Here is a 20,301-nt window from a genome sequence, read left to right on the forward strand (position 1 = left end):
CAAAGTATTTCCCTTGCAAACCATATTTAACAGTTGACATGTAGAGGTCAGAACTCCTTTTGACTTTTCCTATCTTACTTTTAAGTTTTAATGCATTATTAAGTATTTACTGTTTTGACATGGTATTTAGATAATGGGTGATATTTATTTTATTTAATCTAATTCCTTTGAAAAACTTAGTAAGGCGCATTAATCTATAAAAAACCTAGCGAGTTCATAGACTTACTATGTTTTAAAATGGTCAAAGCGACTTACTAGCTTTTAATTTTACTTTAATGTGGGTGTCCTTACAATACAACGGGACATACTATGAAAGTTAGGCTTATGACATAAAACGATTTTCGGAAAAATGACATTTACTTTGTTTTGATATGGGGCGGTCGATATAATTAGGTACTAGGGTAAAGGCTCAAGTAAATGAACAGATTGGACGTTTTTACATGTATTAAGAGCTGGAATAAAAAACCGGCTGATATACCTTTTTTAAATATTTTCTTACAAATTCTTACACTTTTTTCAATTTCAATTTCAAAACCGTGTTCCGTTCAAACCGTTCAAAAGTGCGTGTGCGTCCATGTGTGTGTGTGTGAGTGTGTGTGAGTATATACTTGTCTGTATGTTTGTACGAGTGTTTGTGAGTGTGGTATTGCGTTGTATAACCACATGAGTAGCGAACAGAGTCAAAGCTTCATACAAGCGCGCTACGATAGGTACACTACTACAAGCTTGAGGCGCGTGTGTGCGTGAGCACAGGCGCTACGTCGCGTATGGAGAGAAATCGGTTTATACCGGCTCGGCCTGTGCTCAAGCTCAGGGGCTGCAGTACACGTCGCGCGTCGTGTTTTCATTTAATTTAATGTTAATGATAATAATTTAAATAGTGTTTAAAATCTATTTTCTTGAACTGTCATAGATTTTGTTCAAAATCAATATCTGAGGATCCCTAGGATCACAAAACAGGAAATTGTTACCAAAACTTAAAACAGTTGGCACCATTTTGTAATTCTTTGTTAATTGACCGATTTCGTTCAAAATCGATATTTAGAGCTCCCTGGGATAACAAAATAAGAAACTGTTACCAAAATTTAAAAAAGTCGACGCCATTTTGAAATTCTTTGTTAATTGACCGATTTCGTTCAAAATCGATATTTAGAGCTCCCTGGCATCACAAAACAGGAAACTGTTACCAAAATTTAAAAAAGTCGACGCCATTTTGAAATTCTTTGTTAATTGACCGATTTCGTTCAAAATCGATATTTAGAGCTCCCTGGCATCACAAAAAAGGAAACTGTTACCAAAATTTAAAAAAGTCGACGCCATTTTGAAATTCTTTGTTAATTGACCGATTTCATTCAAAATCGATATTTAGAGCTCCCTGGCATCACAAAAAAGGAAACTGTTACCAAAATTTAAAAAAGTCGACGCCATTTTGAAATTCTTTATTAATTGACCGATTTCGTTCAAAATCGATATTTAGAGCTCCCTGGGATCACAAAATAAGAAACTGTTACCAAAATTTAAAAAAGTCGACGCCATTTTGAAATTCTTTGTTAATTGACCGATGTCGTTCAAAATCGATATTTAGAGCTCCCTGGGATCACAAAAAAGGAAACTGTTACCAAAATTTAAAAAAGTCGACGCCATTTTGAAATTCTTTGTTAATTGACCGATTTCGTTCAAAATCGATATTTAGAGCTCCCTGGCATCACAAAAAAGGAAACTGTTACCAAAATTTAAAAAAGTCGACGCCATTTTGAAATTCTTTGTTAATTGACCGATTTCATTCAAAATCGATATTTAGAGCTCCCTGGCATCACAAAAAAGGAAACTGTTACCAAAATTTAAAAAAGTCGACGCCATTTTGAAATTCTTTATTAATTGACCGATTTCGTTCAAAATCGATATTTAGAGCTCCCTGGGATCACAAAATAAGAAACTGTTACCAAAATTTAAAAAAGTCGACGCCATTTTGAAATTCTTTGTTTATTGACCGATGTCGTTCAAAATCGATATTTAGAGCTTCCTGGGATCACAAAAAAGGAAACTGTTACCAAAATTTAAAAAAGTCGACGCCATTTTGAAATTCTTTGTTAATTGACCGATTTCGTTCAAAATCGATATTTAGAGCTCCCTGGGATTACAAAATAAGAAACTGTTACCAAAATTTAAAAAATTCGACGCCATTTTGAAATTCTTTGTTAATTGACCGATTTCGTTCAAAATCGATATTTAGAGCTCCCTGGCATCACAAAACAGGAAACTGTTACCAAAATTTAAAAAAGTCGACGCCATTTTGAAATTCTTTGTTAATTGACCGATTTCGTTCAAAATCGATATTTAGAGCTCCCTGGCATCACAAAAAAGGAAACTGTTACCAAAATTTAAAAAATATTTTTAACCGACTTCAAAAAAAGGAAGAGGTTCTGAATTCCTCGGTATCTTTTTTTTTTAACGTATGTTCCCCGATTACTCAAAGACGCCTGGACCGATTTGGATTTTTTTTTTGTTTGATAGGGTATACTTCGCAGGTGGTCCCATATAAATTTGATGAAGATCTGATGAATATCTTCCGAGATGGAGAACGGAACTCCTCAATGGATAAGAGCAAATTGCTCGCGATCAGTGTACCCTAACCCTACTGTTTACTAACTTTTTAACTGGGTATGGCATATTATAGTACAGTGGGGCCACTAAAAATTGTGAAATAAAAAATTTTCAAAAGAAAAATAAAACCGACTTCAAAAACCACAATCACTAAAATTATTTTTACTTTTTAGTGTTTGTGGTTTTTGAAGTCGGTTTAATTTTTCTTTAGATTTTTTTTTAAATATTTATTCTGGTATTCTTCTTTCTTGGATAAGGATCCCTCTTGGGTATCCCCATTTCTCTCTGTCTTTGGTACTATCAAGCTAATTTTCTCTCGCGATTTGCACAATAGCATTAGACCAACGCGTCTTCGGTCTACCTATTTTTCTTTTGCCTGCTGGACCTGGCCAAGGGGAGATTTTTCCTGTCCTTCTTTCATCTGTAAAAATCGATACAATATGACCATTTGCATTCCAGTTTTAGGGCATGTCTCAAGGTGTCTGTAGGCTTTGTCTTTTTTCTTATGTCTTCAATTCTCACTTTGAATATTTTTTCCTTAAGTTATGCTCCTTGCCATCGCCCTTTAGCAAGTCACTATTATTCTTTTTATATTCTTTGTCTGGGCCCATGTTTGGCTGGCATAGGTGAGGCATGGCAGGATGTATGTATCTGTAACGGATCTTTTAAGATGTACTGGGTAAGCTCCTTTCATTCTTTCCTTTTGTGCCCAGTACTTGTTCGAACTGATGTTAATCCGTCTGTCTACTTCCTCTTCTGCACTTGTAACGCTGAATGAGACTTGTTTTTTAAGATACATTTAGGAGCATAGGTATTGTAGTTCCAATACTTAATTGTATTTATTTGCCTATTACTATAAATATGGCGGCTGATTGAATGAGGCCGATTGTTGTACCTCTGCGAAACTGTTCAAAAATAGTAAACTGAAGTAAGTAAGTACTACTTACAAAATTATGTCGCTTTTCATTGATAAATATGGATTTCGAAAATTTGACCACATTTCCAAATTTCGCGATATATAAAGTGGCTTCCGATTCCGAATCATTTCACTGGCATACAAAATTCAACTTTTTTGTTTTATTAGGTTTTGAAACTGTTTCTTACTAATTTGACGTCGCTGATTTCAGATCTACTTTAATTTTTTACACAGCAGCTCTAGTTTTTGAGATACAGGTACCCCCATATTTTGCACTATACTCACACTTTGTATGTTCACACTTTATTAAGATCACACAAGTAATTTCCAAAATTTATCGAGGTGTTAACATCAAGAAGAACATCTGCAAGTTATTCCAATCATTTTTGTACCATTTGGTGGCGAGTACGTATTAAAGAATGTCGTGCAAGTGTGTCTAACTTTGTAAAACAAGCATACTCGGGCTACTTTGAGAACCCATTAGCAGCTAACAGCAAGGCCTGGACTCCAAATTTTTATATGTGGAAGCTGTATTTCCTCATTGCGTTTATGAGCAAATAAGAATAGACCCTACTTTTACTAAAAAAAGTATTATAATTTGGCGCGAACCATCTAAACACCATGATGATTATTATTTCTGCATTGTGAATATAACCAGAAGAAACAGCAAAAAAATTGTTCCAAGCGACTCTATTGTAACTTGCAGTAGACAATTAGAACGATTCTGACTTCTGGTGATAAATCTGTACCTCAGCCCCAACCCAGTACCTCCAATCTACTTCAAGAACTTTCAGAAGGTAGTGACGATGTAGTGACTTTTACATCTCAACTTAGACTATTCAATCAAAATGATTTGGACCACTTAATGAGAGATCTTAGATTGTCTAAAAAGCATCAGAACATGTGGCTTCTCGGCTCAAAGGAACAAATCTGATAACATGTGTTACGGTATATTGTTCTCACTACTCTCAAAACATTCAGCAGCTGATGTTGCACTTCCAGCGACTTGGGTGCAACATGGGCATTAAGTTTTTCTCTATTATACAGAAAGGGCTCTATTATACATTCTAAAACAGGTTTTATTTATTATTATTATGTAAAATAGTTTTTGATTTATCGCGCAAAATGTAGAAAAAAATATACAATAAGTCAAAAACTGTGAAAATCTGACAATTTTTTTTGAATTCCAAGCCGAAAATATATTTAAGAATTTATTTATTAATAGGAATCGAGAGTTTATGCACTAGATAGAGTTCGTTCATTCACTGAAATTCCCAGTTCATTTACTGGCAATTTATCCTTTTGTTAAATAAAATAAGTTATAATAATTAATACCACGCATTTTATTTGATTTTTTGATATTTAAATAATTTAAGAGTGTATACCTACTGTGTACAGACACACAAAATATAAAAATTATATATAGAACGATTCTCATATACCTTAATTTTAGGTCAATGTCAGGGTAGTCCTTATTTGTTCATTTACTGGATCGTTTACCCTCCTACGTCAAAATACTAAAAGTCCGCGTAAATTTCGCAGATTGAAATGTCTGCTTGATTAATTGTCAATAGAGGGTCATGACATGTCAAAATTGCTAGTTTGAAGGTGAAATCGTCTATGTCATTCGCATTGGTTTTCCTCTTAATCGTAATTAAGTTTATTAGTATCTAAGCTCTATAATGTCTGACTCTGTATTGCAATTTGCAAAGATCATCAAGCACTGCAGAATAAAACCGCGCGAAATTTTATAAACCCTAAATGGAAACTAAAATTGCTTTCTATATTTAGCTTACATATTTACTTCCATACGTTTACGTCCTTACGCATATGTTTACCTTGAGGATTAACATCTACTCGCATATGCCCTGTATTGCATTTTCAACTGATCAATAAAATTAACATTACAATTAATCTATGCGTGACATCTAGAGGTCTTTGCATTCATGTCTGTCCGTGTAAACGTATACAATTAAAATAGTAAACAATAAAAAACGGATTAAGTGCGTGTCCGAACCAGCATGAGGCAGGGTTCCGTAGCCATGCTAGTTTTTTAGGGTTCAGTACCTCAAAAGGAATTCGTGCTTGCAAACCGTGAGGATAAATGGTACACAACTTATTAATAAAAGGTAGAGCATTGAACCGTGGTGTATCTTTCTGAAATGAATTCGATACATCTTATTAGCTTATTAACCGACTTCAATTTGCAGTAGCAGTTATCGAACGTGGAAGTTGAAATATTATCTGGAAGGGACTACGTATAACTTTAATCAATTTAGGTTATAGATATTTTTAGACGTACTTTAAGTAGTTTTGACATGGTTCTTATTTCTGTAAGGCATCGAATATAGGAATGTTAAAACGCTTCACGGTATAGCTTTGCTTCGCGGCCACACATTTCTAGATATCACGAATCATTTGCCAAATACCGATAGTAGAGTCATACCTTGAACAAGCCCTGAATCATTCTTTTTTACCCGACTACGACAAAGCCAAAAAGGGTTATGATTTTAGCAGTCTATGTTTGTATGTATGTCGGTTTGTATATTTTGTGTGCTCTACCGTAGCGCCTAAATTACTGAGCCGATTATGGTCCGGGTGACATAGACTTACATTAAATACGACAAAAATTGACCTGACGCATGTTACATCCAAGTAAGGGGGGTCTCCAAATATATTTTTTTTGCTATTGTATCGAGTGGAATATCAGATGAAAAAGGAAAAATTTTGAGGTCAAATACGCCAAACAACAGAAAAACAATTTTACTATAACTAATGGAAGAGAGGAGGTTGGTGTGTGATTAGAAATTATATCAAGAAGTTTTCTTGACAGATAGATATCTATCGACAGTTCGCGAATCGCGGGTAGTAATCGGATTTTAGTGCTGTTTAGCTTTTTTTTATTCATAGACTAGCACTTGGCTGCAACCAGACCTCCTGGCAAGTGATGATGCAGCCTAAAATGGAACGCGCTTGCCTAGAAGATGCCTATTCACTCTTGACTTAAAGGTATATTATAAGTGGATGGGAAAACTTCAGTTCGAAATTGTGCCTGTACAGTTCCTTGACCTTGCAGATAAATCAAAACTGACGTTTATTCAAGAAAATCTCACTCAAGGCAATAAGTACTAAAGAGCTCATAGTACGACCGTCAAAGCAAACACATAATAAGTACGCTCATTTCCGAATCTCATAATGTGAACACGCGCCACAACCACTGCGTCAGAACTCGGAAATGTTATGAAAACATCAGTTCCACGCTTGGTTAACTGAATTTAGGCAAATATAATGATTTCGAGGTGAAAAGAACATCCTTAATCTCTTGAAATGCATCTAGTCAAAGACCTTAAAACTTGGTATCATCAACAAGGTTAAGCAGTCACTATATCAGGCTCAGGTTCGGTCAGGCATGGAGTAATGAAATGGCAACGGGTAGGACACAGCTTGAAAAACCAAAACACTTTTGGGTCCCAAGGTGCTGGAATATTGACCTCGCATGGAAAAGTGCAGCGTTGGCAGGCCCGTCGCTAGATGGGTAGACGATATCAAACGAGTCGTGAGTCAAATGAGTGATGGTCGAAAAATTTTTGCTAACGTTTTTACTAACTATGTAGTAAAGCTGGCTTCTTCTGAATCACACTTTAATAAAGACTTATATAATCTCTGTGATCATCCGCTTTGTTGTCTAACTGTGTTTACATAATACGAGACCTTATATAGATCACCGAATCATCATAACATACAATATAAACATCTATTATCTTCTTGTGATAAACTCCCCTCTATTTTACTTCCCAAGTGGAAACAATGTTTTAAAAATATAACCCTCAGGCGGTCGCCATGTTTAGGTTTCCCGCCATTATTCTGTTAGCTGTCAAAGGTGACAGTATTCCTTTTAAATAACCATAGACCCTGTGGTTAAATAGAACGGAATTTATTGGAGTTTGAATGTAAGTTACAATTTTTTCCTTTTAATTTGACCTAGGCGTAGGGCCTTGGCTTGTTCAATTTCGTCATCGAGTCTGTCTAGTCTATTTGTGATAAAAAACAACAATGGTATTTAAAAAACTACAGTGTTTTTTTGCTGGATTTCTTTTGAACCGTCCCCAACCGGTTGTAGATTGAAGAGTCATCAGAAGATAGACTTCACGATTCAAAATAGTTTATAATTATTTGTGGTATTAAAATATAGTTCCGAAAGGAATTTTAAATTACACAAAAAGAAAGTGTAATAACAATATAAAAAACGCACTCACAAGGTCGCTATTCTAATACCTTAGGACCCCGACCCAACGTCTATTGATCTAGTTGAATAAAGGATACGAGCTTGATAAATTGATACAACACACGTCATCAGTGTCTTACTGCTTCTATGAAGTGGGCCGTAATTAAAATAAGAAAATAATTGGAAATACCTATCCGAGATATAAATGGTAGAGATGATAATACTTATGATGAGTGAGTCCAAGCGGAAAATCCTTTTACAAATACCACATACCTAATTATGTTTTTAGGGTTCCGTACATCAAAAGGAAAAAAGGAACCCTTATAGGATAAGGGTTATACAATAACAACTTTGTTGTCTGTCTGTCTGTATGTCGTGTCTGTCAAGAAAATCTATAGGGTAGGTACTTCCCGTTGACCTGGAATCATGAAATTTGGCAAGTAGGTCTTTAAGCGCAAGTAAAGGAAAGAATCCGAAAACCGTGAATTACCGTGTGAATAAAAATTAAAATGTGTTCACGAAAAACTTAATTTACTATATTTAAATCACATAGCGCAGTCCGTCATTAACTTGCAGTGTACTTACATAAAATGTTAGGTATATCTTGTACGATAGTACGGAACCCTTCGTGTGCGAGTCCGACTCATACTTGAACCATTTTTTCCTAAATTCTAGATCTTTTTTCCAAGCATATGCAAATTTGTGGAACCAACTCCCTTTAGCTGTATTCCTTCTACATTTTAAAGTGGAGTTATTCAAGGAGCAAATCAACAATTTCCTGAAAAGCCGGCAAAGTAGTATTACGGTATTAAGGTATTGTGCTTCCTGTTTTCTTTCCCCTGGTCTCTTCTATTCTGAATTCTCTATGTTGCATGCAATGAACTATTACTAGATGTACACAACTTCGTCCGCGTAGATTAAGTTTTTTTGAAGCCCGTGGAACTCTTTAATTAATATATATAATTAATTTTTATCCGAGATAAAAAGTAGCCTATGTCCTTGAATGAATGAATATATTTTTATTGTATACCACAAAATTAGTACAGAAACACATACACAGTCCTCTCCTGGGATTGCAAGCTCTATACTTCCTCAAAAACGGCTAAACATGCCGACATAAGCTTTCATGAGCCGTGAGAAACTAGCAGACAAATACACAGACAGACACGTTTCGCACCTACAATATTAGTAGGTAACCTGACTGACATGGGTTTAGTAATGCTAAAGGGAAATCCTGGCTCCAACAATTCGGTACTATAATTATTTTCTTGATAAAAACCGCAGATACATTTATTGTAAATACACTCTTAGTCATCTGTGTGTAAAAAAGCTTGAATAAAAACTAATAACATCAATTGATAGGTATAATACATTATCATAATATTGTGACGTCATATTATTTCCACACGTCACTGTATAAGTTCAATACATGTTTGTAAGCTCATTATTTAACCTAAATAAGCGCTTGAAATGCTTAAAGATTGAGCTTGGAAACATTTTTTTAATTATTTTCTGTGTTAGATGTTTCAAATGCATTTTGGAAGGGTATATTCGCACTGTAGATCAAAATCGCCCGAACATTTCTCGCTTTTTAGGATTCCGTACCTCAAAAGGAAAAACAGAACTCTTATAGGATCACTTTGTTGTCTGTCAAGAAAATCAATAGGATACTTCCCGTTGACCTAGAACCATGAGGCAGAAGGTAGGTCTTATAGCAAAAATTAAGGAAAAAATCCGAATACCGTGAATTTGTGGTTACATCACAAAAAAATTTAATCTGTTCATGAACCAATTATTATTAGTATTTTCAATTTTCAAAGAAAGATACAAGTGGGGTATCATATGAAAAGGATTTACCTCTACATTCTAAAACAGATAAATTCGCCATAAATACGGTAAACCGAACCTTTTTTTCTCTCCTTTATTTAAGGGCTTTTATAACTATGTACAATATTTGACAGTTGGCATATAAAATAAATAAATATAGAGCAAGTATAGAGCAAGCAAATACGTGTAATATGATTTTTTAAAGCACTTCAAAGCGCTTTATTGTGCAGAATAGTTTATAATTCAGAAGTTTGCACACAGCACGGTACTTTTGCACTTCGCCGAGTGACTGCCGGCTACGTCATAATATGAATCAGTACAGTTTTGTAGTGATGTAGTGAGTGTTCATATCTCTTTACCCACTCTGTTATTTTGTGCAAAAGAATTAGAAGAATTTACAGAATTGTTTAGCATGCCTAGTTAATAATTTGCCGAGTTGGGAAGTGTTTCATTCGAATAGGCAAAGAGACAGGTGTAAGATTACTATGGAACTAAAACGAATTAGCTGTTAGACAAGATAGAAACTAAATTTCAAAGAGCTGCTCAACTGATTCTTAAATATCTAGATACGATGTAAAAATATGTATAATTTATGTGAAAAATAAAGATAAAATCTGTCTTAAATGATGTTCAAAATAAACAAGAATAGGAAAACAATCACTTTTTAGTATACAGCTTATAGTTTTTGAAATTTTGTGTCCTACGCAAAATATCGTGAGCTTAGAAAATAAAGGAATGCGGTATCGAAAAATGTAAGTAAAGAAACTTGTACCTACCTTGTTGTTTATACAGGCCATCATACCATGTCAATTACCTACTGCTCCAATTTACAGTTTACATCAGAGACAAGCCAGAGTGCGACCTTGCTTTCGGATTGTTGTAGGTACAAGTAGGTACTAATTAAAATACTCGCGAGTACGCTTTCAGTTATTTTATGTGACATGGATGTGTAAATGAGCATAATTCTTATGTTAGTTATTTTAAGAAATGATATAAATATCGTACAATTTGTACTTAAAATCATTGAGTAAGTATTATAATTTTTTCTCAACACGGTCCATGTTTACTAGGTTCCGGATAAAACAATTTTGGACCTTGATTGACCGTAGTTGTATTGTATCAACCCCATCCCTAAACCACAAGCTTCAGGCCTAGTTGAGAAAGTGTGTGATTGCTACATTTTTAACCTCCGACCCAAATGAGGCTTGTTATAAGTTTGACGTGTGTATAAGTGTGTCTGTGTATATGTGTATCTGTCTATCTGTCTGTGGCATCGTAACTCCTAAACGAATGAACTGATTTTAATTTAGTTTTTTTTGTTTGGAAGGTGGCTTGATCGAGAGTGTTCTTAGCTATAACCGAACAAAATCAGTTCAGCCGTTCGAAAGTTATCAGCTCTTTTCTAGTTTTCTTATAGAGATTTTTGTGTCGGGGGTTTTTTAAATCTTTGTTCATAATGTTTCCTACGGAAAGGGATAGATGTTACATTAAAGTTTAGTTTTATTCAGAGATTTGTGTCTTTACATAATTTCAATCGCTTCGATTCTGATGTTTTCATCTAAACTAATTTAAGAGTAGGTTTATGCATCTTTTTAGGGTTCCGTACCTCAAAAGGAAAAACGGGACCCTTATAGGATCACTTTGTTGTCTGTCTGTCTGTCCATCTGTCGTTGACCCGCTGACCTAGAATCGTGAAAGGCAAAAATCCGAAAAGCGTGAATTTGTGGTTAAGTACATCACAAAAATTAAAAAAATGTCGGAAAAAATACCAGAGTACGAAACCCTCGGTGCACAAGTCTGACTCGCACTTGGACAGTTTTTTTTAAATAATGAAGTAATTTCCGAACAAGTGGGAGAATATGTTGTTCAATAAACACGTAGTAATATAGTACTTAATAAGAAAGAGAAACGTGCCTAGAACAACTGCAATAAAGCAGTTAGAGTCGTAAGTATGATCGTAAAAGTTGACAGACCAAACCGCTACATTTATTATTTCTTATCTCAACGTGCTTGGGCTGTAGTAGGATATAATGATTTAAGTCGAGAGTCTACATATGAAGCGATGCTATAGATATCTATTTAGATATAAAAATTCTCTTCCCGGACTTGAGCGCGTTTGGAACCTTCGTAGCTTAACTTTTAGTTAGCGTAATTAATTTTATTAACACCACTACATCGTTGTTTGACAATATGAAAGTGTACAGTAGGAGAAAAAATGACTTTGATTTTGAAAGCTGACTGACTGACTGATCTATCAACGCACAGTTCAAACTAATGGCGGATCGGGCTGAGGCATGCAGATAGCTATTATGACGTAGACGTCCGTTACGTTAATTTTTGAAAATTCAACCCTTAAGAGGGTAAAATAAGGGTTTGAAATTTGTGTAGTCGACGCGGATGAAGTTGCGAGCATAAGCTAGGTTACGTATAAAATAATTACTAAAAAATCATTATAAAATTATTAAAAAAATAAGAATACTGTTCTTGCCTTAAACAAACCTCGAGCGATGACTACGAATCTAACAAACCGAACCGATCGATACTAAACGCACTTGACCAGCGTGGTAGAGTATAGCCAAAACCTTTCTCATTCTGAGAGGAGATCCCTGCTCTGTACAAAGCTGAGAAGCTTTCTCAGCATTTTATGGCTATCGAACGCATTCTTTATAGTCGGGCTGTCAATCCATGACATCGATTATTACCAAACCCTAGCGCTATAATAGCTTAACAGCATCGCTAGCTAGACGACCTAAGTTTTAAATAAATGCAAGTAGATACACATATTGATTTTGATGCGTCTCGTACCTATTTGGAGTTTGATATCAACGATAAGGCCACCGATGGTAGATCAACATTTCGACAGTAACTGCTGATAAAAACATCGAACCCTCTTGATATTTTGTGGTTATAGTAACAGAAAACGTACGAGCATATCTGATATTGTATAGGTAGGTATAACAGTTTGTGGCGTGTGAATAAAATTTTATCTCTATTACAAGCCCATCCTTTATGAGTGCATCATCATACGTTATGAGAGACATATTTTAAACATGTTACTGACTATAATGTTGGTAAGTACTTCACGTTCTGAAATATGTCGATAGATCCTAATGCGCCGATTATAGAGGTGGACTTAAACCCCAAATATCATAATAGGGTTTTGGACTGTACGTCCATACTAATATTATAAATGCGAAAGTGTGTCTGTCTGTCTGCTACGTTTTCACGGCCCAACCGCTGAACCGATTTCAAGAAGTTTGGTACAGACTTGGGATACATCCCGGGGAAGGACATAGGCTACTTTTTATGCCGGAAAATCAAAGAGTTCCTACGGGATTTAAACAAAATCGAAATCCACGCGGGCGAAGCCGCGGGCATCCCCTAGTGTAGTAATAAAATGCTGTTATGTTTTATATAGCGGTAGTTTATGAAGCTAGAATTCATTATTAAAGAGAATAATTAAATTAAAATCTTGATGTTCTTTAAACTAAAGTCGTATTTCCCTTTGTCCACAGAGAGCCTACACAGGAGCTGGTGGCGGTGCGAGTGCCAATCAATGGCATGACATGCCAGTCCTGCGTGCGGAGCATCGAGGGGTCCGTGCGCGAGCTGCCTGGCGTACACCATGTCAAGGTAAGGCCCATCCCATAACCATAGCCGCTAGAAACTGTATATCGATGTAAAAGAAAGAAGAAGAAGTAGGAATGTTTATTTTGCTAGAATATGGTACATACCTACTTATAACCGAACTGTAGCCTTAAAACAAAGACGTTTTTATCTGTAATATTTTCAGGATTGTTTATGTATGTTTAACGTAACATCCTCCGTAACGTAGTGGCTAAAATATTTGTATTGCGGCACTCGTGTGAGCGCAGCCCCATTCAGGAAAATTCTTGGCTCGTATTGCACCTGCTTACGACTTTTGTTCACATTATATACTAAACCAAGTCTAACAGCATACTCCTGGCTGGTTTGGAGTAGCTCCCTGATCGAACCAGCCGTGGGACCCAACAACACCATATCGTCGGCATAATCGTTTACACAAATGCCGTCTATCCAACACCCTACTGGCTTGCTGCTGAGTTCCATTATCAGCCCGTTCACACACAGGCTGAAGAGCTTTGGTAATGTGGCTGTATTATGTTTCAGGTGGAATTATCAGAGCACGCGGGCTACTTCAGATATGACCCGCGCGTGTGCTCCGTGGAGGCCATCCGGTCTCACATAGAAGATATGGGGTTCGAGGCGCCCACGGACAGCATAGACGACGAAACCAGGTTCGTCTACTCTCCCTTTTTTGACCTAGTTCGCCCTTCACCATTCTACTAGTGTACCGCAAAGCATCGCCGAGCTCTGCACCCGTATGTACTTGAAATTCCACGGACACGTACCTAGCGATTTACTTTGTACGTGTGCTTCCTCGTTTCTAATTCGACATCTGTTAATATACAATGTTACAACTAGACCAGTTGTCCCTCAAGAGTTGAGGGCCTCAACCCTTTTTATGGTCAGGGTATCGCGACCCTAAACAATGAGAATGCAGGATAAATTTTTCGTTTTTTTTTTCAGAAACCTCCTTCCCCGTGAAATCCCCACAGACCTGCTGATCGACATGACGGGGTCCGGGCCGCCCAGTGAGAGCACCGCGCTCATATCCGTCGTAGGCATGACTTGCCAGTCCTGCGTCAACACTATCGAAGGTTAGTATGTACTACAATTATTAAAAACCCCAAGCAAAAGAAACCCTTCCCCATAAATTCCCATATACCTGTTGATCGACATGAGGAGGTCCGGGCCGCTCATGAGAGAGGACGGACGTGTTACTTTTCAGTTCCATAGTTCAGATGGTTCTGTTTATACCACAGATGAATAACCGCATCTCTTTCTTTCTCAGGCAGTGTGAGAGAGATGCCCGGCGTGTCGTTCGTGGCAGTGAGCCTAGCAGACAACACGGCGCTCGTGAAGTTCAACCCTGCGTCCGCGACGGCTAAGCAAGTCGCCGACGCGATATACTCGCTGGGCTTCGACGTTAACATTATCAGCGTGGACGATGCAGGTGCGTACAGTATACCCGGGGGGAAATGTTGCCCTAACTTTAGGATGAATGAAACATAGACAACGCTTTACGAAACCGTAATCTTTTTCTAAAGGTCCGAATCACTCCGTAAAGGCATTTACATAAATCACGACGCAATAAAGTGCAATTTACAGCGACCAATGAACGCGTCTCTTTCTATCGCGTAAACTCTTATATCTCTGATCTTTGTCTCAAGAATTACACCAGTCCCATCAAAGATAGTTACTTTATTTGTTCGGGTAACGTGACCAAGTGAGCCCAGCCTAATTGACAACTGTAGGACTGATCCAAACTGTACTTTGCTTTTTAACAACTAAGGACTTTTGGGATACCTGAGTTTAGTCTTAATACCGATTGGAGTAGGAGGCACAACAAAGGCGTCGCTTAAAGTCATTTCGTGGAGAATCTGGTGTAAGATCGATAATATTTTCAAAAATCATCGTGATCAAGCGTTTTCTGATGAATAAACAAATTGAAATCAGCTGCGCATATACATACTTACATACCATTGTAATAATTTAATAGGAAAAATAATATTCGTGTTAATATGGTAATTTACTCATTTAATGTTTATCAAGGTTAGAAGTATTAGTGATGGAATTCTAGTTTTAACATTGGAAGTATTTTTTTTACAGAAATATTATAACTTTTGCAGATGCTTCACAGAACAAAACCGAGGGAGGTTCCGGCGATAGAGTCAAAATATCTCCCGCGAAGAGTAAAACACAAGCTAATGTAAGTCTATAAATGACTTCAAAAAAATGTAAATAAAGAACAAATTGTAATTAATATCCATCTTCATTACACAGCTTCATTTTTGGCGTTGACTTGTAAAAAGACCCAGCTTTTTTGAAGTGAAAATTGTCGTCACCGACATGTTATTAGTATCTCATATCTGTATATCCAACAAAAAAATCACTGTTTCATAATTTTAAATTTTCACTTCGTCTTCTGCAATTTTTTATAACTTTCTGCCATTTCTCACTCGCATCTTTCACTAGACTACTATCGGTCATTATGATATTCTTGTTTATGGTCAGGGCACCATACCGTCCACGTCGGAAGGGGTGGAGATATCGCGATGTACGCTGGAGGTGCGCGGCATGACGTGTGCGTCGTGCGTCGCCGCCATCGAGAAGCATTGCTCCAAAATGCACGGTAACTGCTACAGCAATCTGACCTTTACTCTGTGTTCAACTTTTATACAAGGTGTAACCAGAACGCTAGCAAAACCTTAGGGTTATCATATCACTAATATTATAAAGTCGAAAGTTATTAAATTGTTAAGTTATACTGGACAGACTTGGCTGGGAATGGAGACAGATTATATGCTGGATTGACACATAGACTTCTTTTCATCCCGGAAAATCGATGAGTTCCCACGGGAGTTTTAAAAGCCTATATCCATGCGAACGGAGTCACAGGCATCCGCTAGTACTACCTAAATACAATGCCAATAACAAATTCGCCTTATTTTGTAGTTTTAGTGATTTAGTATTTTCAAACCCACAATGTAAAGCGTGCAAAACTCGGGTCAATGCCCCACTTAGGACGCGGCATTGACATCTAACGTCAGTCAGATGTTTTATTTGCAATACGTTGTGAACTTTTAAAAATACAGGTTTAAAAAAAAGCGTTCTATTTGTGGTATCAGTAATCATCAGTACCATCACCTGTCTTGGTTTTTTCTAGCGTTCTTTTTACACCTTGTATTATTTTAAATTTAAAGTTCAAATATTTGGAAGAATTCGAGTGCCAAAACATATTAATAAAGTAAAATAGATCTTAACCACCTTATTTTAAAGCCCAAAATTGGCCATGCATTTATAGACGGTGCTGCGAACGGAAACCCTGTGAAATTAAAAATCCATGGCTTAAAATTAAGTCGATTTCATTCTGATGTTATAATAGTGTTTCGACTTACGAGTTCTATCAATGTTAGCTAGATGTAAAATTTTATGCTAAAGCTATTGTTTTTTCTAGGTGTCCACTCAATAGTAATAGCACTTCTAGCAGCCAAGGCAGAAGTGCGATATGAACCGTCAAAGATATCTGCCGTGGCAATCGCAGAATCTATAACAGAGTTGGGCTTCCCTTCAGAGTTGATAAGTGAAAGCGGCGCGCCCAAAGACCTGACTTTAATGGTGAGTTATACCCCATTGCGCTAGAAGAAAGGTATTATTGCAGGTGTCTATTCAATAATAATAGCACTTCTAGCGGCCAATGCAGAGTATTGATATGAACCGTCAAAGATATTTGCCGTGGCAATTACAGAATCTATAGCAGAGTTGGGCTTCCCTTCAGAGTTGATAAGCGATAGAGGTGCACCCTTACTTGATTTTGAATTGTGAGTTCTACCCCACTAAGCTGGAAGTACCCCACTATACATTCGCATCAATTTTATTACTGAAAAAGGAGGAATAATTATATTATATTATATAAAAAGTATAATACATAAAAATATGAATGTATGGCTGTTTATCCTGAAAATGCAAAACCATGTTTCTTCCTAATTGTTTCAGAAAAATCTGATAATAAAATTTATTTTCAGATAAAAGGCATGACTTGCGCGTCGTGTGTCAACAAAATAGAAAAGACTGTACTTAAACTTAACGGTGTTGTTTCCTGCTCCATTGCGCTCACTACCTCCAAGTAAGTATCATATTATACGTACATACTTTTTTAATAGAGTTTATTTAGCAGTTTCAATTATTGTAACTATGTATGTCCGTGTATCCATAGAATACTAGCATTAACATCCACGTACGGAATGATCATTCCACAAAGACATCTAAATAAATAGCAACTTGTTACTTACGTACGACGCTATAAAGTGCAATTCAGCTCGCACAGCGCTGCGGCTTAACATTTAATAAATGCCTCTCTTTCTATACTCTCTCACTCTCTCAATAATATAAGATTTCGGCTTCGTAGAGCGTTGTCTCTGTCACTCATACCTGTAGAACGTTTTGTCGGTCGGTCGGTCGGTTGTGCAACATTTACTGCCGAGTATTTTAAACATGAGCAGATTTCAACTTGGTCAACCAAACTTTATCCTTTATCCTTTCAATAGTACGATTGAAATACAACCTTATTTCTGTAAGTATAAGGTTCGATTTCAAAATTGTTCGGGCTTCAGGCTGACCTTGTTGAAGGAGTCTAGACTAAACATTGTTTAAATACATAATAGTGTGATTTGTTTTGTTTACAGAGGCAAAGTAAAATACGACCCCGAGATAATCGGCGCGAGAAAAATCTGTGACGTTGTCAACAGTCTCGGGTTCGAGGCCACGGCTGTCAGCTCACACAATCGAGGCACCACCAACTATTTAGAACATAAGTATGCATTGTTTTATTCTTGAACTAGATGATTCCCGCGACTTCTTCCACGTGGATTTAGGGTTTTATAAAATACTGTGGGAATTCTTTGGTTTTTCTTGGATAAAAAGTTACCTATGTCAATTTCTGGGCTTTCTTTTGACCAAATTTCATATGAATTGGTTAAGCGGATGGACCTTTAGATCCCGTAAGAACTCTTTGATTTTCCGGGATAAAAAGTATCCTATGTCCTTCCCCGAGATATAAGCTAATTCTGTTCCAAATTTCATCAAAATCGAATAAACTGTTGGGCCGTGAAAAGTTAGAAGACAGATAAATACACTTTCGCATTTACAATATTAGTATGGGTCACTTGAAAGTTTTCTACGAGAAATTCTTTTAGTATCCCTCAGTGAAGCAGCAATGTCAAATGAGCTCAGTGGTTATCATTCACTGCTAGACACTGAGTTAGCTAATCACCCTGCAGAAGAGTATCTTTCTTCTTTTTCTGCTTTGGGGCTATGCAGGTTGTATACTCTGCATCACCTCGACGGTCTTCGATCCATTGAAATCGCCTCCACTTCATATTTCCTCGGAAAAACCTGTGGCCGCCAGATAAAGCAGCACTTTTCCGATTGGAATTAAAGTGCATTAGAAGAGGGTCCCTGTGATATAAATATAGGTTTTGTTTAACGTTGTCGACAGAGAAGAAATAAGAAAATGGCGGAACGCGTTCCTGATATCGCTGATATTCGGAGCCCCCTGTATGGCGGCGATGACGTACTTCATGCTAATCATGAGTCACCACCACAGCCCGCGCGACATGTGCTGCGTGCTGCCCGGACTGAGTCTAGAAAACCTGCTCATGTTCCTTCTTGCTACTCCTGTACAGGTGAGAACCAGGGTTTCATAACGTTACCAAATTAACGTAACGTAATGATGTAACGTTATTTTCAATAACGTTAATGATATAACGTTATTTATTAGGTAACATTGACAGCATTACAACGTTATTTTCGCTACACTAACGCTATTAGAACGTTAATTAATAATGCCCTCGTAACTCCCAACCACTCATATGATTTGGCAATGACTTATTTCATGGGATTCGGTGAATGATCTACTCCATGCTGCTCACCGAGCTAAGTATAGTAATACCACTCATATTAGTTACGCCGATGTACCTGCGCAGAAATCTTTAGAATGGCGCAAAAATATCTCGGCCAATTATAGCATGCGCCTCTCTTGCGTCCATCCGTTATTGGTGGTTGCATACGCGCCATGTTTGGTACGAACGGGAGCGCATATGTTGTTCTTGTGTTTAAAGTCTTAACGTCAAGCAATAAGGTCTATATTACATTGGTGTACATTCGGTTTTAGTCAGTGCGTCTCTCTACACAAACAAATTTTGCAGATGCGACGTACTGTAAGTATCTACGAAGTTTAATAGAATGAATGTGTATTTTAGTTCATCGGTGGTTGGCACTTCTACAAGCAAGCGTACAAGGCGTTACGGCACGGCACTTCCAACATGGACGTACTCATATCCATGACCACTACCATCAGGTACACTACACATTTTATTAGTTACTGTTTCTTTTATGAGTACGCGTGTGTATACAGGGTGTAAACAGAACGTTAGCAAAAACGAAAACAGGTGATAATACTGATGAAAAAAAATCCTGTATTTCTAAATGTTCACAATATATTGCAATATAAAACATCTGACTGACGCTAGAGGACAACGAACGTTGCGTAACCCCACTCGGAGTCAATGCCGCGTCGTCGTAAATTTTGCACGCTATACATTGCGGGTTTGAAAACTAATCATCACGTAAACTATAAAATAAGGCAATTTATTTATGAAGGTTATTGGCATTGTCTAGTGCTTAGGTAATAAACTATATATATAATAAACGCTAAGTTTTGCCAGCGTTCTGGTTACAATCTGTATGTTTGTGTGTGTATGTGTGAGTGTATAAGTAAAGTATAATTATTATTGCTTGATATTTATTCTTGTGTTCCAGTTACTCGTACTCGCTGGCAGTAGTGATAGCTGCGATGGCGCTGCAGAAGGACACGAGTCCGCTAACGTTCTTCGACACTCCGCCGATGTTACTCGTCTTCGTGTCTTTGGGACGATGGCTAGAACATATTGCTAAGGTATGTCTTTTTCAAAAATCCCGTGGGAACTCTTATATTTTCCGGGATGAAAAGTTGCCTATGTCAATTGCCTGTACGCAAGCTACCTTTGAACATATAAATCGGTAAAACAGATGGATCTTTAAGAATCCCGTGGCAACTATTTGATTTTCCGGGATAAAAACTATTTTG

At 37.0% G+C, this 20,301-nt stretch overlaps 1 protein-coding gene across 3 annotated transcripts in view; it reads left to right on the top strand.

The window, feature by feature from the left end:
• LOC123871228 (copper-transporting ATPase 1) overlaps positions 1-20,301 on the top strand; it is a 49,751-nt gene that overhangs the window by 17,940 nt on the left and 11,510 nt on the right. For 2 of the 3 annotated variants that reach the window (XM_045914906.1, XM_045914904.1), the window contains exons 4-15: positions 13,088-13,205; positions 13,722-13,849; positions 14,142-14,272; positions 14,467-14,625; positions 15,299-15,384; positions 15,690-15,807; positions 16,633-16,793; positions 17,201-17,301; positions 17,861-17,989; positions 18,673-18,859; positions 19,436-19,533; positions 19,995-20,130. In XM_045914906.1, coding sequence (XP_045770862.1) covers positions 13,088-13,205; positions 13,722-13,849; positions 14,142-14,272; positions 14,467-14,625; positions 15,299-15,384; positions 15,690-15,807; positions 16,633-16,793; positions 17,201-17,301; positions 17,861-17,989; positions 18,673-18,859; positions 19,436-19,533; positions 19,995-20,130 — 1,552 coding nt within the window. Of the gene's footprint in view, positions 1-13,087; positions 13,206-13,721; positions 13,850-14,141; positions 14,273-14,466; positions 14,629-15,298; positions 15,385-15,689; positions 15,808-16,632; positions 16,794-17,200; positions 17,302-17,860; positions 17,990-18,672; positions 18,860-19,435; positions 19,534-19,994; positions 20,131-20,301 lie in introns of all 3 variants that reach the window. The other variant, XM_045914905.1, reaches the window with a different exon arrangement.

This window comes from Maniola jurtina, chromosome 13 (assembly GCF_905333055.1).
Source record: "Maniola jurtina chromosome 13, ilManJurt1.1, whole genome shotgun sequence".
NCBI lineage: Eukaryota > Metazoa > Arthropoda > Insecta > Lepidoptera > Nymphalidae > Maniola > Maniola jurtina.